Here is a 25,091-nt window from a genome sequence, read left to right as displayed (position 1 = left end):
CCGCGACAGTGACTGTACCGATTACGGATACGCTTGACCTCGAATCCCGCGAGGTTCTAACCTCGTGACTATGATCACGTGAGGGACACGTGGGGTATGAACAATAAACTAACAGTAACTTGTTCCCCCGGCACACCACATGACCGCATCGTCACAAGCTGTTCAGCTCATGATTGTTAACACAAACCCTCTGAAACAACAACCTCTCTTAGGTATCGTATCAATACCTCCACGAAGGAGTATTCCCCGAAAAGCTCAAACTTGCTAAGGTTATCCCACTCCATAAAGGAGGATCGCGCAGCGAAATTACAAACTACAGACCAATCTCACTTTTGTCCTGCTTCTCAAAGATATTCGAAAAAATAATGCATGCACGTTTAGTAAAGCACCTAAAATCACGTAATATTCTATATGCGTCGCAATTTGGTTTTAGATCGGGTCACAGTTGTGAACATGCGTTGCTTGAAGCTCAGTTTAACATACATAAAGCTCTAGAAAGGAAGCAAGTGTCAGCATTACTGCTTCTTGACTTCTCCAAGGCGTTTGACCTAGTAGACAGTGAGATACTGCTACATAAGCTGGAGCACTATGGTGTAAGAGGCCTTAGCTTATCCTGGTTTGAGTCTTATCTAACTAACCGGAAACAGTATGTTCACGTCAACGGTTGCAGTTCAGAAAAAATGGGATTGGAACATGGAGTTCCTCAAGGGTCCATTCTTGGTCCTATATTGTTCATTATTTACATAAACGACCTTGCAAATGTAAGCGATATAGCCCATTATATTTTCTTCGCTGATGATGCAAACATCATCGTTTCTGCCGACACGTACACTGAACTGAACATGCGTGCAAACAGAGTATTAAATACTGTACAGACATGGGTTAAAAACAACGGTCTTAAACTCAATATAGGAAAAACTAAATACATGATATTCACTAACAGATTACCAGAGGATATAAATATTAGTATAGAAGGACAGCGACTAGTGAAAAGTGAACATGAACGATTTTTAGGTGTCATTATTGACTCAAAACTTAGCTGGAGCCAGCACATTAAACAGTTAAAGACTAAAATATCCAGAAATGCAGGCGTAATGATGAAACTTAAAAGTTCCATTCCGAATAAAGCTCAAAAAATGCTATACAATAGTTTAATTCAATCTCACCTGTATTACTGCGCTATATACTGTTTGGGGTACTAAATCTTTAAATTCCATTCAGTCTTTATTCTCTGCTCAAAAGAAAGCTATTCGCGCCACTGATTCAGATTATCATAACTATTTTTACGACAAAGAAAAACGTAAACTACCATCTCACACAAAATCCATCTTCAACAAAATAGGAATTTTGGCTCTTCCTAACCTCATTGCTAAAAGCTGTCTAACTTTGATGCACAAGGTTTATATGGGAGTAGCACCATCGAGTATCTGTAGTATATTTGAAAAATCACCGCTTAGACAAACGGAAAGGAGAAATCCAAAGTATTTTGAAATTAAGTTCAACAGATTACGGATCACCGATTATAGCATCTCTAACGTAGGACCACGATTATATAACAACACGATAAACGAAATAAACAAAATCCTTCCCTTCAACGTACCTAAGTTACAAGATAAGTTTATTAATTCATACAAGGACAACATTGTACGTTACTTACTGGACAAACAAAAACTTGACCTAGAAAACCTTTCGTGGACGGACAAGAACTTTGTCCTTTACAACTTTTAAACAAAATATTAGCAAAATATAACAGCTGTAAGAATCCTAAACGTTAGTGCACTGTGCAGTCAAATAAATGAACTGCGAAAATGCATTTGACAGTCAGTCACTGCAATTTATTCTGCAACTTATTTTTCAATTTTCACTGCCACACTTAGGCTTATCTTGCCTACACATTTAAAAAAAAAAACGAAATTCCTTGCGCACCGCGTACTAAAATTACTTGGATTTCTACCGCTTTGATAAATGACTACATGAAGATGGGGAGTTAATATTGTTGATTTATATAATATAGATTATTTATTCTTTAGTGTAGATTAACTTTATTTTTATATATTTTACCAAGTGTGAAGGATCAACCATACGTTATTGATATTTTTGAAATATTTAATGATACATTGATATAATAATAAATGATTGTAATATTTTTATTGAGGCACATGCCACCCCATCGCGGGTTTACTACTACTACTACTACAATGTTTCCAGGACCCCTATTAACTGGGGTGACCGACAGCTTCACCTAATTTGACACATTTCCCACTCTTCGCCCAGTTCATACTACAACTGGACCCAAATACGACGACTTCACCCAAATTTACAGGACCAAAAAACACAAGTTTCTGGGAGCTATCATCCGGTATCAATTCACCTATAAATTATTACAATCCAGATAATATTATATTCTTATTCAAATGTGTACATTTTTTGATATTAAATTTATGTGAAACTTTAACGTTAAGGAGTGTTATGGAACGACAGCACATGACAGCGATGTAGTGGATGTAAACAGTAAAAATCGACGCTTACATCTTTCAAAATAGAACATAAAAGGAATTTGGATTGATTTTTAATAAATATCAAAATTATTTTCGATCCTTTCATCACAGAAAACAAACCTAATTAATTGAAGTGAAAGTAAGTCAGGTCCAGGCCCTATGGCTATATAATCTACATTTCAGAAAGTGTAAAATTTCTGAAATTCCGTCCACGCCGCAGTTCTAAACGTAATAAGCGAACTTCTTATTGTCCACCGGTTTTTATTTGGGGATTTACTTGCATCAGAAAAAAGATCAAATAACCGATACACATTTAAATTTAATGTTTTAATAAATACATAGACAGCTGGATATATTACAATAAAATTTAAACATTATTTATTTTCTGACAGCTATTTACATTTCCACAGTAAAAAATAATAAATGGAAAATGCCCAGTTTTATAATAATTTAGCTTCTGTCGGTGGCATTTTCCGTTGACTGTACACATAAAGCGAAAACATTTGGTAAAATCCAGATAACGTCAATAACGACTAGGATAAGTAAATATTAAAATGATAAGTAATAAAAAGTAATACTGATAGTAATAAAGCGGTTGAAGATATATTAATTAAACACCACCATAAATTAGTCAGATTCATCCTCCCAAAATCTAATATCAATTCTCATTTGTAAAACACACTGGGAAATCTGTTTATTTCAGAAATTTGGTGCTTTAGGATGACTATCAAGAACAAATCAATACCACACCAAGCACAATATATTCAAAAGCCAAAAAGGATAATTTCGAAGTTGTGGATTAGATGACCAGGTATATGAATAATATGATTAGTCAAAGTCAAGTTAACGGTTATTTCAGCAGGACGGATATGATGTAGGATAGAAGGTGGGATATATATTGTAGGATAGAAGGTGGGATATATATTGTAGGATAGAAGGTGGGATATATCTTGTAGGATAGAAGGTGGGATATATATTGTAGGATAGAAGGTGGGATATATATTGTAGGATAGAACGTAGGGTATAGGGTAGGATTGAAAGTGCGAGGGTAGTTCCACACCGTTACTCATCATCAGAGAAAGAGTCCTCAGTCAATTCGTGTTCCTGAAAAATATCTTTGATAAGATAAGATATAAGATAAAATTACGGCTGTAACAAGCAACACACTGTATACACGGCGAAATGTTTAAAAGTAGTAATTATTTAAAAAGATAATAGTGGTGGGTTATATTCGGTTTTTATTTCACACCTAGCAGTTAAAGTTACAATATTTGCGGTTTGTTCCCACCGTTCTCACGGTAGAACAGCATGTGGGTAACATTTTCTCAAGGTAGAATAGCACACGTAGGCACCATGTGACTGCAGTTTCCAAGGTCACGTGCCGCGCGATGCCAAGCACTCCAAACATACGAAGATACGAATGCTCCTAGTCCTATGATTTCGTTCGCACAATTCTGTTTTGTACACTCAGATTCATTGGTAGTCGTGATATTACAGTGCCGAGCCTTTTGGTTACTCGACTGCTAACACCACGTTTACCAACTTTTCCTCGTTACAAAACCTATCATTAGCAGTCTCATTAATAAAGTTAGTGTTACCTTGACATCCCTTTCAGAAGAAAGGTTGAGGTAAGCGTAGAAAACAGTGAGTTGTTCCTGCTCCTGGAGCTGATCCACTAAACTGTTCTCCTTGGCTCGTATCTCCTGCAATCACATAATATGTTATCCTAACAACTGAATAAGGTTACCATGGCAACTGCGTGAGGTTACCATGGCAATTACACGAGGTAACAATAGTAACCCGAATTATTATTATTAGACAATTTTCTTATTTTTTTTGGGGAGGCCGAGGAGGGATGGGGTTAAATTCAGCCGCTTTTTGTGTCTAATGATCATTCCGAGTAAAAACATCTAATTTCACCACAAAATTATGCATTATGACATTCAAAGTGAATTAATCTCGCAAAAATCGTGATCACGGTACTCCAAATCTATCACATCAGATTAGATTTAACGGATAAAATGTTCCGGTAATCTCTTACAATTATAAATCCTTTCATGCTAAATGGTAGTACGTCAAATTGATGGGATTTACCATGTAGACCCTGCTAAACAAGCATTAGATAAAATTAAAAGTAATGGAGAATGTTAGTTAAAACAACAGAAGGGGAAGCAGGGAGGGGTATAAAACCCCCGGTTCTAAATCTCCTTACTATCAGTATTCAGTACCCCTCGCTTCCTGTTTCAATGAGTTGGACGATTTTACTGGTTCTGACGTCATGCTATTCTCTCCTAGGTAATCACTTAATTAATTGATAATTAGGTAATTACATGGCTCGTTTAGTTACTTCTTCATAGCTGTTTTAGTGAGGTGTTTATGAAACTCCATGCCCAACTTAATATGGGTTTTTGTTTAACAATATCAAGTATTCCCCCAACACTCCTGTAACATGACTAGATTTCTTTAAATCTACTTCTTCTATTTTATCTTCCTCCACATGATTATCTTCCTTCACTTCATCAAAATGTACCCCAGGGGAAGGTGCGAGTTGGAGCTGGAATGATTTCTGGCTAAATGTAGGAAAGACAGGTCAGGAGAAGGGAGGCGATGATTATGTTGACTGGTTGGGTGACAGTTTCACCAGTAGTTTCTCAAGCAGCTCTAACTCCTGGTACTGGAGTACTACACCTACTGAATATCGTGAGTATTTCCTCCTCACCTTGTCGTATCTCGTATGAGCAATTTGTACGAGATTTATGTAACTTATTCTGAATGTACGGAGTTTGAAACGTAAACTCCAAGTGTGCCGGGTGTTGAGCTGTTCCCCAGTCCGCGGCCCCCCGTTTAACCCCCAGACTTGACACCGGAACCCCAGATACCTGTCCGCCTGACTACCCCTGGGTCTTCTACTCTGGTCGGTACTGCTGCAAGCACATATACGAGAAGTTTGAGTCCTTGTTCGATAGGAGTTGTGATGGGGGTCCGCTCACTATATCCAGCAAGTGCTGCCAGGATGATGATTACGTAGTGTGTGATACCAGACCTTGCACTGATTACTCGGGTAAAGTATAACTGCTACTTTTCAATAATAAAAAACAAAAGCAGTTCCCGTTGGTCGTATCTACGTGATTGTCAGACATTTTTGAACAGTCGAGATTACAAAACTGCAAATCATAAATAATGTTCCTATCCGGATATCAAATAACTAGGACTTCTCTCAACCTTAATGCCACCCCTAAAAGTGATTTCCGATATTCATTACCGGGAGATCCCTTGGTAAGTTTAAAGCATTTTTTGAGGGATTCGTTGTTTTGCTGGAGAACCGATCACAATTTACTGTGACTACGACCCTATTGTGATTTTCCGATCATCTTTCTCCTCCAGTATCCCATCATGTAAAGTGCATGTTCTTATAAGTGTGTCCTCCCCTCAGGCGATGAACTACTTTGGAATGGGATTATCATCCATATGCATGTTTGATGTTGGTGCAAAAAAATGTCCTGAAATTATAAAGTCTTTAGGTGCACCTAATAATGTAGACCGAATAGGCGCGGTTTGGCGTCTTTAAAGTTTGCACACAATGACCGGTACCTTTTTACACGCTATCATTAATAATAAAACTCTGCAGCAGAAACAACAGAGCCAGCTGGTACGAGCACATCTTATAAAGATCCTTCTTCAAGCCCACCTACAAGTCCTACAATCTCTACAATAACCAGCCGCAGCCCGACAGCATCTTCACCTTCTACCGACTGGGTAATTCATAAGTTTTATCTAATGTAGACTAGGTCCAAGGGCAGTGACGCAGTAACATTGGTATATTTCGAGTTTGTGGACCTGGGCGGTACCGGTGTAAAGACCACGTTTAAATTTTGGTAGATTCGACACTATTTATAACCGGTTCTGGCGAGGGAGGAATTTAGTGTGACAATTCTCAAGTATAATCCTCACATCATCGGATACTCCACCATCAGGACACCCCACCAATAGATGATACAAAGACCTACAAGATGGAGGAGGATGAGGACAGTGAAGACATTGAGAAGGCAGTAACAGCATATTACTCTGACTATAGTGGATGGTGGGATTGGGACGATTATTTGGTCACACGCCCACCACCCCATCCACCTCTTCCACCCCATCCACCGATACCTCCCCCAACTGACGTGGAGATCTACGAACAGGAACTCGTAGATATAGGTTTGTTATTCTAGTTCGTTAGTGATTTATATCTATGATTTTCTAATATTAATCTGTGACACTGATCAAAATGACCTTTAGAACATTCTGGCATGGAAATTCATGATGTCCTCACTCAAGATCTCTCAGTATGTATGTTCCTGTCTACCTTTGGAGATATCTGCGATCCTCAGTCTCAACAAAATCCAAAACCACTCACCGAGCTGAGCGACCCTTATTACGATCCTTTCTACGATTCTTACTACGATCCTTGGCTTTACGATCCTTACTACTCGTACGATCCTTACTACTACCCACATACGGACTCTATGGACGACACTGGTATGTACATTAATGCAATAATGGGCTAAAACAAGTTACAGACATGAAGAAGTTTAACTAAATAGGGGTGGATCACAGCTTGTAGACAAGAAAATACCCGTAGCCGATCTGTTGATGGGCTCTGGACCACGAGGGGTTCAGTCCACTCATAAGATGAGTAGACTGCTTTGAAACTTCAACAAATTAATCCAGTGGTTTTTTATATTTTCTCTCATATTTTCATAATACTAATCAGAAAGCCTAACAAAATCTGTCTTTATTTCAGGAACGTACAGCACTGATACATGGTGGTAGGTTTATCCAGGCCTTCATACTGAAAGTTGCTTAAAATATTTTTCATAGTTTTCAAGGTAATGTTTCCCAATTTTTAAGGTTTTCAAGTACATTAATTCGTGTAATTGCAAGGTCACCAAGGCTCTATAAAAGAGACACAGACACTGCAGATGAGAATCCGAAAAAAGTTGCAGAACGGAATTTGATGCAAAAGAAGAGAGATGTCGCTGGGCAGAATTCAAGAGGAAAGAGAGGGACGTTGCGAAGCAAGATTGGAAACAAAAGAAGAGACATTATTGAGGACGGAGGGAAGAAATCAGGGCACCAACGTCCCCCTCAACAATTCATAGACAAGATGAAGAAAGTTCTGGAGATACGGAAGAAGTTAGCGGAGACAGAGATTGTCCAACGTGAGACGGGTGAAACAGGAGGAGAAGAGACAGAAAAAAAGGAAGAAGAAGGAGAAGAGACGGAAGGAAAGAATGAGGATTTGAAACGCAGAAGGAAGCGGAGGTCAGTTAAGAAAGGCAGATGGCTCCGAGGGTATCGTCAGCCAGGAGGAATAGGCACCCGAGGGAAGAGGTCAGCAAAAGAGGAGTTCGTTAGAGGAAACAGAAATCACCACGTATAGTAGGAACTGTTAACAGAGGCCAACAGGGTACCCAGTTGATTCAAGGACTGTGAACCACACCCACGTTACTAAGCTTGATTTTCTAGGATTTCTTGTTTGATGTAACACACTCTCCTTTCGCAAGTCACGTGTGAGTGGATAAATATGTGTGTTATATCAAACAGGACGAATGGAATTTGGAGACTGGAATTTAACCGGTTTTGATACTGTCATTTGTCTTTCTTTGATAATGATATTTAACTGCATTTCAACTAACTGTATCATTTGTTCAATAAATGTGTGATCAAAATCTTTGTCAAAGTCAAGATCTTAAATCGGTCTTCTACATAATTGGGAGCTTTAGCATCATTAAACTCATGATATCTAAATTTGAATTTATGTCAAGACGAGCCAGAAGACCTTATAAGGAGGGAGCTTACAGATTGGGAAATTAAAAACAGTGGAATTTGATTATGACTTTTATATGTGCACTGTGTACAAACCACGCTTGCTGTCAGAATTATGATTTGATTAGAAATCCTTTTATTATACGACCTAATTAAATTCCAAATAGCATAGTTTTTATTATTAAATCGGCAATAATGACCAGTACAGGTAAAAACTGTTATTATGACATAATATTATAATGATAAGGTTTAAAAAAGGATATTAAACTAGTTGCATCCTTGCTTAGACAATGTCAAGGTGATAAATTTAACAATGTACCATATGTTTTGACTTTGTTCAGTTCTCACGTTTGAAACGATGCTGAAAAATACCGGATTTGAAACGGAAACATTTGTATAAATAAACGAAGTCAACTTAACCATTTCAAACAAAGAAGTTATAATCTTTAACACCAAAACTCAACCTTAGACCATTGCGGTAAATTTCTCACCTTTACAATATAAAGCATCCTCTGATGTCCAACAACTCATAAAATATTTCTATCATCTAAAGTAATCAAGCCAACAAACCCTTCTAAAAATTAAATATTTTGGTGTAGTGTTCTCTGTCATTGCTGCCCTGAGTGTGGCTAGCCCCGTGGAGCTGGAGGGACCACAGGGAAACTTTATCGACACTATCATAGAAATGGTTAAAGGATTTGTCTGCGACATGGACAAACTTCCGGTGAGACACTGCTATATTTGTAACTCGTATTGGTCAACCACTTACTTTGGTTAAAGCCCTTCTTCTTATTATCGAACTGTTTTTAAAGAAATGATCTTTAGTAAAAGTACGTTATTTGTATAATGGCCCAATACGGTGGGATTGCTATGGTAATATTATCTTCATTCAACATAAAATTGTATTTAACCGCAATAATTTACTTCAGTTCGACAACCAGATGATCCAAATGATCTTTAACATGGTGAAGGGATTCCTCTGCAAACACGAATAAGCTGTATCTACTCTAACAGAAGAAGTGTGATCCTCAGGATGACTGTGTGATGTTTGAATCAATAAAAACAGCTACGATTATTGGTTATGAACATTTTATAAAATCTTGAGTCTCGTTCCTTTAATGACAGGCAAGATGGTATTTAAAAAGTAAACTTTTCCCTTCATAAAGCACCAGGACTATTGACAAGGCTGTTGTCATATCCGATTTCTTTTTTGACACAAAAACAAGCTTACAGTTTGGGATCGTTCACATATTACGTAATAAATTTTTGAACAATCTTTGACCCCCCCCCCCCCTCTCCGTAATCAGTTTTACACATAGCTATTGTGTCAAAATTACACTAGCGTAATCATTTGGAACCCTCCCTCCTCCTCGGCTGATTACGTAATATTGTGTGAAGTGTGAACGTCCCCTTTGAACGTTTTCGCTTCAGTGCAATGTTCTAAAATCTTAAAATACTTGACCCCCTCTGAAAAGTTCGTCAGATCAGGCCGGCCGGACCGGATACGTCCAGGTTCCATTTATTACGCACTGGGCGTGCGCGCGCGCATTCAGCCAGTTAAATTTGATTTTAGCGATCACATTTTATCATAACAAAACTTTCGCGTCGGCGCTAAAATTTTAATGTAGACCTTATTTCCTAATTAGGCACGTTCAGAATTTGAATTTGTTGCGCAGGGATTAACAACCTAGTGTTAACAGTAAGGGCAGGTGGTCTGAGGAAACATATGTGAAATGTCTAGCTGTCTACAGCTACACGCCCGCTGTTACAACTTGTCAGGCATAATCTTAACACTGACATAATCATATTAATCCGAAAATATCAAATTTCAGAAGCTGTTACAATTGGCCGATCCTGGCTATAAATTTTAATCCTGATATTAAACAGCGAACAAGTTAATGAGGTAGTCTCTTAAAATAGTGCAGTACAGGGTACGAGAAAATGATAGTAGAATTTTAGACTGCAGAGCCATACGTACTCGATTATAGGGATTATAGAGCTATACTATATACTGTATATATACAGTATCATATTTCAAATCAGTTCCGTACAACAAACCAACAGCAGAGAAAAAAAAGTAATCGCTCATGCCATGTTACTGTACGGATTGATGGGACCTAACGGATTCCGGAAGGATGGTTGTAATTAAGGATGTGGACTTGACGGAAAATGGTAAAGGGGAGATCTCCAGAATTACAACCTTTCAACCCTTTGAAATAACAAGACTGACACAACATTAATATTTAAATATACAAATAAAATTCAGATCAGGCTGTAACAGGAGATTCCACAATTTTAAATTGAATTCAGCGTCCAAACAGCTCGAAGGATGCTTTGATTGGGGACCGTCCTCCAACTTCACAATCTTGTTTTCCACGACTCCCATCCAAACCATGATCATACTGGTGCACCAAGCTTTGGGGCATAATGCTCTGCAAATAAAACATCAAGCGGCGGAAACACCAATAACAATTAGGACCAATTCTAGGACGCATTGTTCAAACATATTTAATTATTATCATTTAGCGTTGTTGTGGTTTCCGCAACAGTTGTGGCTAGGTGCAGCGCAATGTATAAAGCGGTTGAAGGAGAAGTCAGATTTCTCCACCTCTAAAATTAGCATGTGCCGAACTACCCCCCCCCCCCCCCCGGCCATTCCCCCGCCCCCCCCCCCCCCCCCCCCCCCCAAGTGTAATAATTACTTACGCTCAGAATATTCTTAAGCTTCTTGTTCTGCTCCCATAGCCCCCAATATCTTCGCACATAACTTTCTTCAATGTTCCGTAATGTACTCTGCAGATAGTTATCATGGTCATGGTGACAAGAAAATAATTTCAAATACTTCAGATAATCATGTCGTCACGCTGGGTTATGACGTCACACCACGTGTTATGACGTCACACCACACATTAAAAGTTACCTTGTCAGATTCCCATGAGTTGTTATCAACACAATGTTGCAGTCTCAGTATCTCCCGCTCCCTATCTACTAAGTAAGAGATTAGCTCCTTGTCAGAGTTCGTCAACTTCAGGTCCTGAACGTCAAATTAAGTTCTGTGACGTAATAAAATTGCTGTGATGGGCTCATCTAAATTCATAAAAAATTTATTCTGCGAATTTTAAAGCTTACTGTACAGATCCATAAGCTATTTGTATTTAATTCAAAGATCAAACTGGATATTTGTATTTGTACCTTATTGTTGGTACGAGACAGCAGCTCATCTGATACCTGAAAAACAAGTTGTTTAGATAGAAACTTCTTTATATTTGATAGGATTTATGATCCTGGAATATTTATAAATTTTGTTATTCGTGGTTGACATAACTTTTCTAAACAGTTGTCAAGGTATAGCTATTACGTACTGCAATTTCTTATTTCATTCGTAGCACATAATATTGTTTCATAGCAATAATTAATTAGCACACAAATAACTAAATAAAACAACAGTCTAACAGAAATACAAAATTTAAATATAATCCCACAAAACTGCCATTACCTTAATATCATCAGTAACACGAAAAAAGCTTTAACTTACATCCAACTCCTAAAGTATGTCATGTGTCTCCGTAAAATAAATTACATTCCATTGAACACGAGAGCTAAACTGGTAATCTGGCCAAATACGGTTAAAACACTCTCTACAGCTGCTGTTATTAAGGTATTATTTGCCACACAAGTAGTTAGATTATACGTGTACAGTAGTGCAGTAGTGCAGTACCACTGCAGTGGAGGAGTTGTACAGATTTAAACAATATAGAGGATCTAAAAGCCATGTTTCTGAGAGGGAAGTGCAGATAAGTAACGGTGCAAATGGAGCTCTCTGATTGAACAAGACAAATCACGTGGTTTCAGGGAGCTGCTGTGATTGGTTAAAGTATTGGAAGTTTCGTGTTTCTAAGGTAGGTTCAGCACTTGTTTGGATACACCTGTACCTGTTTGGATATTATTGTAGCTATCTTATTTGTTGCTTTTGCTGTGGATCTGCTAGGACGATCTTTATTATTTTGTTTATTTACCTTTCACAAAAGTTTCGTTAATTAGTTTATATTTTACTTATTTGTTTAGAAAGTGAGACATAATGCTGAATTAGGATTGGTTGAACAGGTAATATAGGAAATGGAGACCTCCTCATCGCCCATCATAAAAATGTAAAAACTTCGACTCACTAATACCTATAATTTAAAACAAGATGATAAAATCATAAAAGTTGAACATCAATCAAAACAAGAAGTATTACATAAGCAAATATTTGCCACTTTAATAGTTAAAAAAATGAGCTATCAATTTAGTAACTATGGGATATAATGATGATAACAGTGATTTCTAAATGTTCCTTAATACAATCAGTTCACACTTAGAGTTTTACCGATCCACTTTTTAATCTTCATAAGTTCACCTCTAGCTATCTCATTCGTTTCGTACTGCATCATAAACCCATGCACATGTTTAACCTCGCTTAACTCCACGCTGTTTCCATTTTCTCGTAGATAGTGCGCGTACCACTCCCCCTCGTCGCGCAGCGTGTCTGCAGCCGCGACCGTTATGTACGCGGGGGGCAGGTTACTGACGTCTTCTGCGTGAAGCGGGAGCAGGTAACTATTACCCATAATCTCCATAAAAGTAACGTTATCAGAATGCTCAGCCAACATTTTAACTTCCTTTATCGTTTCCAACTGACTGGCATCCTTGTTTACCACTGTCTGCCAGAACTTGGGAGCTTTGGTCGGTATCTTTTCAGGGTCCCCCAACCAACGGGTAAATCTGTCTCCTCCTGATACATACATAGATATACAGGCCATGGCCATTTCAGGGTGAGGGAAGAATGAGGTGCCGTTATCTATCATGGAGGGGTGAGAGCTACTGTAACCTTGTAGAAGAGGGTAGAGGAGGATCTGCCCTGCTAGACCAGGTCTTTTCTTATCTTCTGGTGTCTTATCTTGAGGAGCGTCTTGTGTCTCTGTTTCTGGAAGTGCCTCTTCTGTCTCAGTCTCTGGAAGCACGTCCTGTGTCTCAGCCTCTAGTGGTGCCCCCTGTCTGTCTCTGTACAGCAGACTAACAGCAGCAGATAAGTTCCCTCCCGCACTATCTCCAGCTACAAAGATACTGTTACAATCCACCCCCAACATCTCACTGTTATCATGTACCCACTGCACTGCAGAGTAGCTGTCTATCAGACCAGCTGGGAAGCGGTGCTCTGGAGCTAGTCTGTACTCCACACTCACCACCACCATCTCCAAGTAGTGGGACATCTGAGAGATAGACTTGTTGAAGCCTGCCGCGGACAGAAAGCAGAACCCTCCCCCGTGTATGTACACTACACAGCCCTTGTTGGAGATTGTACATGGTTTGTACACGTACACTTCCACGTGCTTGTTTACTTTGTAGATGGTTTGTTCTGTAGTGGCAGATGATTTACCAGTGTACTTCATGAAACAGTCCAGGAAACCACGTGAGTACTTCATATCTAGGTAAATGTATTTATTCAACATCACCAAGCCCACCCACAGGTCAAAGAATACAAGCAATATGAATGCACGCTTGGGGACTTTGTTTGACTCAACTACCACGGCGATGGCATTCTTGGTGAAGGAGTAAAGTGAAGCAATGAGGATGACGATGGAGAGGAGGTTTCTCCACTGATAAGAAACATAACAAAGCAGTCCGAACAGGGGCACACTCTGTGCTAGCCAGAGTATCTTACTCGTTCCTCCTTCAAACATTCTAGCTAGTATAGGATAGTGTGTTAGTTTCAGTATATTAGATACATTACTCTTTCATCAGGACTTAGGTTCAGAGTCATAATAACAAGGCTCCTAAATCCACCAGACTGATAAGACAAGGCCTCACTAGTCACTAAGTGAGAATTGCCTCCCCACGTGTATTGCCATAGTAACGAACCTGGGTACTGTGAGGAATGTCAGAGTCAGGCGAGTTCTCGGACTGGTCGAATATGGCCTGATAGTCCCAAGTAGGAGAGGGTTGTAGTATTGGGGACAGTGTACCGTCAGAAGAACCACTCAGCTCTTGTAGCTCTAACCTGGGGTAGGGCACTCGTAATCGTGTGTATTATCGAGTATTATAGTAAATTACTAAGAGTAGTCACTAGTCAACTTTCAATTCTCAGGGCAACATGTGTTGATTAACACGCTCTAGCTAGCATTTTATCAATATCGTTTTATATTCAGAGGAATTAGCCGTAGTGCAGTGAGATTTTCAGAGTTTGCAGAAAACGAGTGCAACGGAATTATGTAAGATAAGTGTAACCAAGGCCTACAGCCGGTACTTCACTATCGCAGTTGAAATGCAAAAGTTTAAACCCGCTTAGTCGAAAACACGCACCAAACAATCAAGGCACGTTCGTAAAAAAAAGTTAATTAACAATTCCGGAATCTTGTGACCGGCAGGTCCACTATGTATTATCTCATTATAAAAGGGATTAAGTCGTTCGTAAATTACACACGCACGAACCCACTCACAGAGTTTTTGGGACTATTAATATAGATTGTTCGAGTAAGCAGTTTATAAATATTATTATAGACTATTTTGAGTAAGTTAAATAAGAAATACCTCAGTTCTTGTGCAGTTGTAGACTGGTTTTTAAAGAAAGTATCGTAACTTTCAATCAGCTCCTTATTGAAGTTAATCTTTTTCAGTAAATCGTCTATTCGATCCAACAGCTGCTGAAACGAATTTACTTTTTTCACAATTTATTACATAGTACAATTAAAAAAACAACAATTGATATTAACACTGTTTGTACGGTAACGGCCTCGGTGCCCGACTAAAAAGTTCTGGACATTCAAAAGTTTGGTCGTTCAAATAGCTTTTCGACATATTCACAGGTTTAATATTAGTAATTACTTGCAGTTTACATATTCGCATAATAACTTCTTCTTGACATACAAAATCTTAGCTTTGATTTTAGTAATTTTTCGGATTTGACGTATGTGCACGAACTTGTTCAAATAATCGTTTACAATCAGAACTATGTATATTTTAGAGTGCATTTACAGTGACCTTGTTTGGTATCACAATATGAATAACACAAATAACTCCAGGATGTGCAGGATAATTATTACACTAGCAGCGCTGTTAGCCGTCTGTATAGCAAGGGAATGCTATGTCTGTGAGCAGGGTTCTATTAAAGAAACTGTTGATGGAGAGACAATAGAATGTAAGGGAAAATTACAAAATATTCAAATTAATTGTGCCAGCATCTTAAATTGTTGTTAGATACCCTAGATCATAGCAGAAGGTAGAGTTTCTAATTCATCATGAAACATGATACTCAATAACCGTTCGACTGTAACGTAGTAACCCCAGTCACTATAGTAACTTTGACAAGAGCACTAAATTTCAGCTGATCAGAGTAGGTTCAAGGTATGCATCCCCGCAGAGAAACAAACGTGTTCATCAAGTAAAGACCAGTGTGTCAGTGCTTCAATCATTGCAACGTCAGTATTTGTGGGAATTTTACAATTTAGACATTAAACTCTTTTTTTTTCTGAAATAAGCAGAAAAAGTTTAACAATGTAAAAAGGAAAGGGTATTTAATATTTATGTAACCCAGGACAGAATACATATAAAATGGAATACATTGACACTTGCTTACAATAATAATTTCAATGTTATAGAGTGACCTCAACAAAAGATAATAAGAAGATGGAGACTGTACTTCAGATAGATGCACTGAAAGGGTGTGCAAGCAAGGAGGATACGACTTGTGATGATTTTAAGAAAGACCTGCAAGAAGTTGCTGATACTGTTTCGTTAAACAAATGTAAGTAATACAAAAGTTTAGGCTTTATATCCTAATAAAACATATCATTTCTGTGTCTAGATTGGGTCTTAAGAATTCACTAATTCACAGTTATGACCAGATTATACAAAAAAAATGACACTACAATCTACATTGTAACCAAATAAAAAACACACTATTCCCAGGTGTGGTTAAGAAATGTGGATCAGATAACTGTAACGACAACACAGTGAGTGACATCTCCTCTTGGGAGGACAGCGCCGCAAAAAGGGGAGCTGTTCAAAACACACTGCTTCTCACTGTTGCTCTCATCTGTTTCTGTATTGCGGTTTGATAAAATATAACTCAGCTCATACCAGACTAACTTAGTATTAGAAGAAAACTGTAGCTCTCTGGGTCATATTTTGGAATGATGTATTTTATCTGGTGTATCCAAGGACCACTATCATAATTTAATAATAGCACAGAATGATAATTCTTTCAGATTATAGACAGTGTCACAGTGTGCCTATAAAATATGCAATATAAATTTATTTGTAGTACTTTACCCGAAATGTGTGTGTTCAATTCATACTTATAGCAAACAATTAAAGGAATGGTTTAATTAATGTTAAACTGGCGCAAGATTGAACCATTTTAGGTCCTCACTCAAAAAAACGATATTATACAATTTGTTCCAGATTAAAATTTTGCATCATTGGATCTTTAAGATTCGGGTGTATTCACATTTATTTTATAAACAGAGCAATAATACTAAATGGTGTGTGTATATCTTCTAACAAATGACCACTTCAGAAGAATTAATGTAATTAATGTGATTGAAGATACAACTGCAATCTAATTTTTACCTGCTTGCTAGTTGTGTTAGGGTAACTGACAAGAAGTTCACCATTGACATGTTCCAAGTTGTTCTCGTTTGTAAAGCTATCATCAAAACTTGCTCTGTCAGAACTTAGCATGAGTTCAGACGAAGTCTCTATTAGGGTTCCGGACAGTGACATACATTTCATTGCTACAGAGAATAGTGTTGGATTTAGTGGTGAGCTTTCTTTCCAAAAAGAAAAACTACACGATTGCACCCACTTGAAATCCCCTCAGTTTCGTAATCACCACAAAAAACTGGAGGCATATATCATCCCAAAAGTCCGTTGTTTTGTTCAATTTTACGATATAGCTGGAGTTTGGGGGCACACCGCATAGCCCCCAATAATAGTTTGAGTATCAAATTTGAGTGCCCTTAATCTTATTAGTAGTATGGAATAATACTATTTTCACATTACACTGCAATGTAGATGTACTGAATGAGAAAAGTTTAATGTGCAGACAACATGAAATTTTATGCAGACAAGATCAATTTGTTGGCCAACATTTTCAGCTAAACCAAGCCAAAGTTTTAAGGAGGATGAGAGCTGGGGGCATTTTTACCCTACATCATGGGGGTGATTCGCCATCAGCGTCTAAAAGTACGCCTCATTAGACTACTTTTATACCTTCACGACCTTTTTACAAGAATTTTGTTAAAATTTGGGCAAGCGATTTAGTAGGAGCGAATTATAGTCAAAATAGTATACAAACAATATACACATAATATCACAAGGACTCATTGCACTGAGGGGAATAATCAGAGGAAGATCAACAGCCCAACATTTTGAACTGCAAGACGTTTCCTTCAACCTCATCCCTCAGAAGACAAGCTTTGAGGGAAAAAAATAAAAAAAAGGGGGGACCCCCAACCCATGTAGCTGAGACACCTCACAGCAAGTATACCAAAGTGGCTCTTGCTTTGTGAATGGTGCATCAACTACCCGCCGAAGCGGTGGGTTGGGAGTCCCCCCTGGCATCATTTCGTCCGTAAAATTATATATACAACATAAAATAGTACAGTAAAATATCAAAATTTAAAATTATTCAAACAATATACACATAATAATATAGCAATGACCCTATATAAAATCAACCCTTTAAGAATTCAAAAAATTCCCTTAACAATTAAAAATTACCCTTGGCCTTGTGGCTCCAAGTTAAGATCTAGACTGTTTATGTCAACAATGTTTTTTCTCGCACCTCTGTCTCCACGGAGAGAAATCACTGTTGTTCTGAGAATTTCAAAGCGAAGGCGCTTTCTTATGTATCCTACGGCGTCTGAGTATCTCTGGCCAGTGTGGTACTCCATCTTACTGGCCAGCTTCTTGACCAGTCTCTCAGCTCACCCCATTCCACCAGAAGTCGAGAACACTAAAGGTGTGAAGCTTCCTTTCTCCACTTCAAGAACCCTTGCATTGTAACATCGCTTTTTCTCATTTTCATGGGTCAGGTACATTGCTGGTATCGGTTTGCATGCATTGGTGGGGGCTGGGGCATGAAATACCCTTACATCAAAAAATGCCCTCTCTGAAGCATTCCAAATCGATCTTGCAGAAATGTCCAGCCTGGCTTGGTCTCCTAGGACTGTTCCCCTTGGTAACTCTAGACCATCAACTGGAAGAAGAACTGGCTCAGTCTGCACATCCTTGCATTTCACAGCTCTCATTAGTTCTGCAAAGGTGTCTCTCAGCGAGTTGTGGCGCAGTGACACATATCCACCAAGTTTGCAGATGAGCGCATGGTTTGCTGAGTATTTCTGGCCACACGTACATGTTTTAGGGCAGTCCTTCAAGTTCAGGTTGTATCTGAGAGCTATTGCATCTGAGAACTGTTGTTTATTCAGTGGACCACGTAGAATCTTGCCTCAAGAAAAACAACACGTTCTTGGAATATTTATTGATCTTAGTAAAGCCTTTGATACAATATCACATGAAAAGTTACTGCATAAGTTAGAAAATTATGGAATCCGTGGAAATGCAAATAACCTTATAGCAAGTTACCTGTCGAACAGATACCAGTATGTCTCAGTATTAGGTGAAGACTCCGAGAAACTTCCAGTAGTCTATGGAGTGCCGCAGGGGAGCTGTCTTGGTCCCTTACTTTTTATTATTTATATTAATGACATCCGTAACTCATCAATTATAGGAAAGTTTATACTATTTGCCGACGACACTAACATATTTATAGAAGACACATGTGTCAAAAGACTATACGAAAAAGGAAATGAAGTTCTATCATTTGTGTACAAGTATATGAAACTAAACTTATTACATATTAACATTAAGAAATGTTGTTTTATTCATTTTAAACCCTCACGGGCCAAAGAGGAAGTAGAAAATGACGAGAACATACTAACTTTAAATAATGTAGTTATTAAAAGAGTTCATGAAGCTAAATTTCTAGGCGTTATTATTGACGACCAACTTAACTGGAAATCACATACGCAGTCACTTAACTCAAAAATTAAATGCGAAGTAGGAAAGCTGTGCAGAATACGACACATTGTCCCAAAGCAGTATTATAAGGATTTATATCATACTCTATTTGAATCACATTTAGGATTTGGAATATCTGTGTGGGGTGGTATTAGCAATAACCGACTTGAACCTATCTTTAAAACACAGAAAAAGTGTATAAGAATTCTGTTTGGGGATAGAGAAGCTTACCTAGAGAAGTTTAAAACGTGTGCCCGAACACGACCTGTTGATAAGCAAAGACTGGGGGTGGACTTTTACCAAAAAGAACACTCCAAGCCCTTGTTTAAAACCCACAGGTTGTTGACGGTCCACAATCTGTACAAGTACACTTGTCTCTTAGAACTATTCAAAATTAATAAGTTAGAGGAACCATTATCACTGTACTCATCATTTAACAGGTCACCACGACGAGAGGATTATTTCATTACATCACAACCATCCTCACAATTCATCTACCAATCATCCTACATGTGGAACAGCTGTCGACAAACATCAAGTAAGATAAGTTTTAATACTCCGACAAACGGGTTTAAGAATATATTGAAAATTGCCTTACGAGAATTGCAATTCAAGCATGATACACTTGATTGGTGTGAGCTTAATTTTGCCACAAATGAGCTCAAGTTCTGATTTATGTGAGTTACTAAAATGACCATATATCTTTTCTCATACATACAACCACTGCACTCCAACCAAAAACATTACTTACACCATACTCCACAAATGATATATATATATATACACAAACACACTAGTACCGAGCAATCGCACTGTAAAACATGCTCACGATACACTCAAAATTGGAAATATTCAACGGCTTGTATATGAAACTTACACTTACACTCAGTGTACACCCAGTGTTAACTAGTATTACACACTGGTAAACTCTACGTAACACGCGAAAATAATAATTCTATGGCGTTTTCATTGTCACATCTCACGTCGACGGGATTTAACGCGCGCGCGCGTAACATCTTATCTTACTGCTATCTCAACGAATAAACACACAACGACTTTGACAATTGACCGACGACTAAACGATTGTGAGTTATGACGGACTTAACTGTATGGGTCAACTACTAAAACTGCATTGTATACTATCTTAATCATTATACTGGACATGAGATGACGAAGTATCTTAAGCAGCACTTTATACCTCCACTTAGAACTTGATTAGTCACGAACAATAGAATCATTATAAATCAATACAATAAAACATCTTGATCAATAAATGCCTAGCAGCACCAGACAGCGGCCGTGTACCTTTTTCGACTCCACGGAGTCCCTGATGGACTTTTGTTTACTTTTGTTATTAATTTGACCCCAACCTTTCTTTCTCGAAACATAAATCCTACTGTACTTCATTACAGTATTAAGATAATATAAAGCAAATCATGTGAATATATGACTACGAAATAGATCTATAGATTTGTCCATAATATTTAATACCGTATTGATGGTTTTGAATTTTGTATATTGAATTTTAATGTGAAGCGTTTACTCTTCCCCCTCGGCAATTAATTAGAAAGTTAGATTAATGACAATAATTGCCAAATGACGTAGTAGATATAGATGTTCAATGTTGTAGAGTGATTTCAAGAGTAGTGGTCCACAGGGGTCCGAAAAAGCCATACAGGCACTTGGGTCCTTATCCTTGTCACTAGTCCCAATTGGATTCACTTTACACAAAATATGAACGTTTACAATTTAGACGTACACATTGGCACGATATTTATTAGAAAGCAAACAGTATAAAATAATACGTGCGTGCGCGGCTTGAGCCGCGCCGCATAACAATTTATGCGTTTAGGGGCTGGAGTACGCGTGTTTACAGATTAATGAATTGTTGCATTGAAAATATTTAAAGTTGACGATATATTATGATTTAATAGTAAATTTTTCAAAGCTGGCTTTGGACTTAGGTAAAATTATAACTTATTTATTTTAAAGAAAAAACCACGGATAGTTTTAAATTTACATAGTCGTATAACTATAATCAAGTTAATCCTGTTTTCAAGAATGCGCGGCTTTGGCGGCTAGTTATTGACTTGTACATAAAATTGAATTTTAAATAGAAATGTGAATGTATTAAAATTTAAAACTTTCAAAACGGAGGCTTAATAAATATTATTATATTATGATTGTAAAATAAAGGATAAAATTTTAAATTTGTTTCACTAAAAATTTGTTTCACTAATTTAATTCAACATTATTCATCAGATATCCATACTCTTCTAAAGGTAGTGCTGTTAACCAAGCACTTGCCCCTTTCTCAGCCGCTAGTTGGAACATCAACTTTGCCAGTGGTGTTGACTCGAGCTCCTGGCGTATTTCTGCTTGTTTTTGTCGATAAAAGAGATTTCGTTCAGTCGTTATCTCAGTTTTCACTCCTTTACTGTGTCTCCAGTCCTCTGTGTAGTTGTCTATCTGCTTGAGAATAGCTTCTTTAAGGGGTTTTGTGGCTCTACATGAGAAATTGTACCCTCGGTCTGCCATTTCCATCATAACTGGTATACCCAATCCTCCATATCTTGGTGGTAGAGCCATTATGTTCCTTAGTTCATCAGTGCAGCTAAACAGCCTGTTAATGATAGCTGGGATAAACTCATCACGTGTTACTTGTTCTAGAGGAGTGAGCCTATCTGCAACTCCTGGGGTAGTTCTGCACACATAGTTCCATCTTTTACTAAGCCCATACATGTATGCACTGTATGCTATTTGAGGTTCTCTTGATGCTATATCACTTAACTGTTTACGATCACGACACCATTCTTGAACTTTTTCCTCAATGAAAGCCTCTTTTCCTTGGTCTGTTCCGATGAAGCTGCCCAGATATCGTCGACCAATGCTTGTCACATTGACATCTGGGAATAGGGTTCTTGCCTTCTCTTCGTGCTCAGGCTTGACTATCACCCATGTTTTAGAAGATTTAGGGTTGTATCCAAAGAGTGGTCCTTTAATACAGAGGTTATCCCACCACTTCCTTATTTCCTCCAGTTTTCCCCCAGCAGCAGAGTCATCAGCATACCAGATCTCACCTTTCTCTCAATGTTTCCTGCATCAATTAATGGTATTGTACCACAGGCATAAAATCCCATGGCAGGTGGATCAGCTTGTGTGGTCCCTTCTTCACTAAAAAGATGCTCATCTCCTCCTGCAATGAACAGTCTAGCAGGCATTCTGTAGGTGTTCATAATGTAAGTAGCAACTTCTGGACAAACGATGTTCATGTTGTTGAGAGCAGCCTCTCGGTTCAGCAAGTTGAATGCATTCTCTGCATCCACTAAGATGATAGCTTCAGTTTCAGGGTCTTCAAAGCAGTCCCTTGCAGCATGGACTGCTGCTTCCACTCCTCCCTGAAGACCAGCACAAACTTGAATAGGAGCAGTGGCTCCAACCAGATCTTTCTGTAGGAGGGTCATTACTGTTTTCCCTATTATCCTTCTTAAGACTTCACCTATACCTACTGGCCTGACTCCAGGCTTTTTATCCAGGGGGACAAGTCGACATGCTGTCAATGAGGTCAACAGCGTTGGATCCAAATTCCGGACACATAGTTTCCTTGCTATCCCTGCTATGGCATTACATAGATCCTCACACTTCTTACCAAACTGTTTAGAACACAGTAGTCTCTTCCATGCATCCGCATCCATCCCTGAAGGCCCTGCAGCACCCTGTACTCTCTTTGCTGCTTGTCTTATCGATTCCCCGTCAATATTGTCGATATATTTAAAATAAATATATTTAAAGTAAATATAAAAATTTACATAAACAAATCTAGAAGATCAGACCTCAAAGCTCGTCTTCTGGGGGATGAGGTTGAAGGAAATGTCTTGCAGTTCAAGATGCTGGGCCGTTGATCTTCCTCTGATTCCTCTTAGTGCAATGAGTGTACTTCTTAACAGATCAAATCTGAATCGTGTTCTGAGGTCTCCTAGATTTGTTTATGTAAATTTTGTAGAGATTTTACTGTCCTATTCTATAAGGTATACAATTTTACGGACGAAATGATCCCAAGGGGAATTACTGGGCCGCGCTCAGCCTGTCATTCCGCCAAATCTTTATTCGTTAATGAACATAATAGCCTGGGGTCCTCAGGTAAAGGGGGAACTCTTACTGGGCGGCGCTCAGCCTGTCATTCCGCCGAATCTTTATGTTTATGAACATAATAGCCTGGGGTCCCCAGGTAACTAACCTAGCTCCATCAGCTTTGTTGGCCCCTGCAGCGAATTATATTATATTGTAAATTTTCAATCCACAAAGAAAATAGCACAGCTTTTGCTTGTTATAGAACTTGAAAGTGATGTAGGGTCTATAGTTTTATCAAAAAGCAGTAAACACATCGCGGCCCGGTCGGGTTTGGGTCGAAGGTAATAATTTAACGGGCACAAAGAAGCATTATCGGGCACAAAGAAGCATTATAAGCAATTGTGTCCTTTACCCTCCAACTTAATTTGAACATTTTTGTGGCTAACTCATTGAACATTTGACTTAATATGCATTTAGTATTAAACAATTCAGTGAGTTATCTTTTCATGTACGCGTACGCTGTACATTGTAGTTAGTGAATGCAAACCAAACTTTTTCGATCAGCCGCGCGCTAAGCCAATGTTGCAAGGTTAAAAATTGTGTACATTTTGTACATTTTTCAATGTAAATCAATTTATTAATTAATCACTCATCACTTGAACACGTATCACAAATTATTATATATTTTATTATAATAAAACCACTTCTGTGAAATAGTTATTTTGACTTTAAATATTTAAACTAAATATGGTATAAAATAAAATTTGTTTTACTAACAATTTGTTTTACTAGATACTCGTAAAATATTTGTTTCAAATTTGACCGTCGACGAGTCTTACTGAGCGGCGCTCAGCCTGTCATTTCGCCGAATCTTTATTCGGGCTTAGTGAATCACGACCTCCATCGCCCTGAAAAAAGTGCGAATGCTCATTGGATTTTAAAGCGCACGTGGCCAATTACAGCCGCGCAAAAGATCACCAATCACGTGCACACCAACTACCAATAAGAAAGAAGTGACGTATGCGCTACAAAAGCCTCGCGCTGAGTTAAATTGTAAAATCTTATTATTTGATTGTAAAATCGTATTTGGAGGACTTCGCCGCTTCGACGCGCCGCGCGAACTAGCATTCTTGCAGAGCAACGATCTCGACGGATTGACATCGTCAATCAAAATCGTATAAACACGCCTATTTGCGCGTTTTAGAGGGTTCAATTACGCCAAGCTATGTTTATGAACAAAATAGCCTGGGGTCCGCAGGTAACGACAAGTCCAACTCGGCGCGCGTCCTGGTAGGTTATATGTTATAAACCTACAAGTAATAATCAAAATTTAACGTCATTTGGTAAAACTTTAAGGAGAGATCTCAGCAGAGACCTAATATCAAATATACGACTTGATGAAGCTAAAAAAGGCTGGTAATAGCGCTGCATGGTATTGCTCTAACCAGAGCCCTTTTACCTGGGGTCCCCAGGCTATTATGTTTTTAAACATAGCCTGGCGTAATTGAACCCTATAAAACGCGCAAATAGGCGCGTTTATGCGATTTGATAATCAAACAATCAGTGCAGATTTTACAATTTAACTCAGCGTGTGGCTCTTACCTGGGGACCTCAGGCCGGCTATCATGTTCATAAACATTCCGCCGAATAGAG

The 25,091-nt window shown here is 38.4% G+C and overlaps 4 protein-coding genes across 5 annotated transcripts in view; 1 reads left to right on the top strand and 3 right to left on the bottom strand.

Annotated features, from left to right (window-relative positions):
- The window catches only part of LOC134812122 (ubiquitin carboxyl-terminal hydrolase 46-like), a 100,280-nt gene that overhangs the window by 44,268 nt on the left and 30,921 nt on the right, over positions 1-25,091 (bottom strand). The gene's annotated exons all lie outside the window — the stretch shown is intronic.
- LOC134812123 (uncharacterized) lies at positions 2,345-17,076 on the bottom strand. Of its 2 annotated transcripts, none has more exons than XM_063819317.1 (8): positions 16,917-17,076; positions 14,877-14,989; positions 14,208-14,346; positions 11,502-11,537; positions 11,230-11,343; positions 11,016-11,102; positions 4,097-4,201; positions 2,345-3,602 (listed from the first exon to the last, which is right to left on the bottom strand). In XM_063819317.1, exons 1-8 carry the CDS (start codon positions 17,067-17,069, stop codon positions 3,561-3,563), a joined length of 789 nt encoding a protein of 262 aa, XP_063675387.1. In that variant the 5' UTR covers positions 17,070-17,076; the 3' UTR covers positions 2,345-3,560. The 2 variants fall into 2 exon arrangements, with proteins under 2 accessions (XP_063675387.1, XP_063675388.1); XM_063819318.1 differs by having other exon boundaries at positions 2,527-3,602; positions 14,877-14,986.
- LOC134812365 (proteoglycan 4-like) lies at positions 4,726-7,048 on the top strand. Its single transcript, XM_063819756.1, has 6 exons — positions 4,726-4,793; positions 5,034-5,198; positions 5,374-5,559; positions 6,127-6,254; positions 6,473-6,698; positions 6,828-7,048. The coding sequence occupies exons 1-6, from the start codon at positions 4,745-4,747 to the stop codon at positions 7,046-7,048; spliced, it is 975 nt and encodes a 324-aa protein (XP_063675826.1). The 5' UTR covers positions 4,726-4,744.
- On the bottom strand, positions 11,759-14,030 carry LOC134812121 (arylacetamide deacetylase-like 2). Its single transcript, XM_063819315.1, has one exon. The coding sequence runs from the start codon at positions 14,027-14,029 to the stop codon at positions 12,653-12,655; it is 1,377 nt and encodes a 458-aa protein (XP_063675385.1). The 5' UTR covers position 14,030; the 3' UTR covers positions 11,759-12,652.

The sequence above is a fragment of the Bolinopsis microptera genome, chromosome 3, assembly GCF_026151205.1.
Source record: "Bolinopsis microptera isolate Bmic1 chromosome 3, MBARI_Bmic_1.0, whole genome shotgun sequence".
NCBI classification, from domain to species: Eukaryota; Metazoa; Ctenophora; class Tentaculata; order Lobata; family Bolinopsidae; genus Bolinopsis; species Bolinopsis microptera.
This window is presented reverse-complemented; position numbering and strand designations above follow the sequence as displayed.

Bases quoted from the DNA above. Each gene is read 5' to 3' on its own strand.
- LOC134812365 (XM_063819756.1), top strand. From the start codon at position 4,745: ATGAGTTGGACGATTTTACTGGTTCTGACGTCATGCTATTCTCTCCTA. The intron at 4,794-5,033 runs GTAATCACTTAA...AATGTACCCCAG, and splicing joins GTCATGCTATTCTCTCCTAG to GGGAAGGTGCGAGTTGGAGC. The intron at 5,199-5,373 runs GTGAGTATTTCC...CCGGAACCCCAG, and splicing joins TACTACACCTACTGAATATC to ATACCTGTCCGCCTGACTAC.
- LOC134812121 (XM_063819315.1), bottom strand. From the start codon at position 14,029: ATGTTTGAAGGAGGAACGAGTAAGATACTCTGGCTAGCACAGAGTGTG.
- LOC134812123 (XM_063819317.1), bottom strand. From the start codon at position 17,069: ATGTCACTGTCCGGAACCCTAATAGAGACTTCGTCTGAACTCATGCTA. The intron at 14,347-14,876 runs GTATTTCTTATT...GCCCTACCCCAG, and splicing joins ACAACTGCACAAGAACTGAG to GTTAGAGCTACAAGAGCTGA. The intron at 11,344-11,501 runs GTACAAATACAA...TTTGACGTTCAG, and splicing joins TGTCTCGTACCAACAATAAG to GACCTGAAGTTGACGAACTC.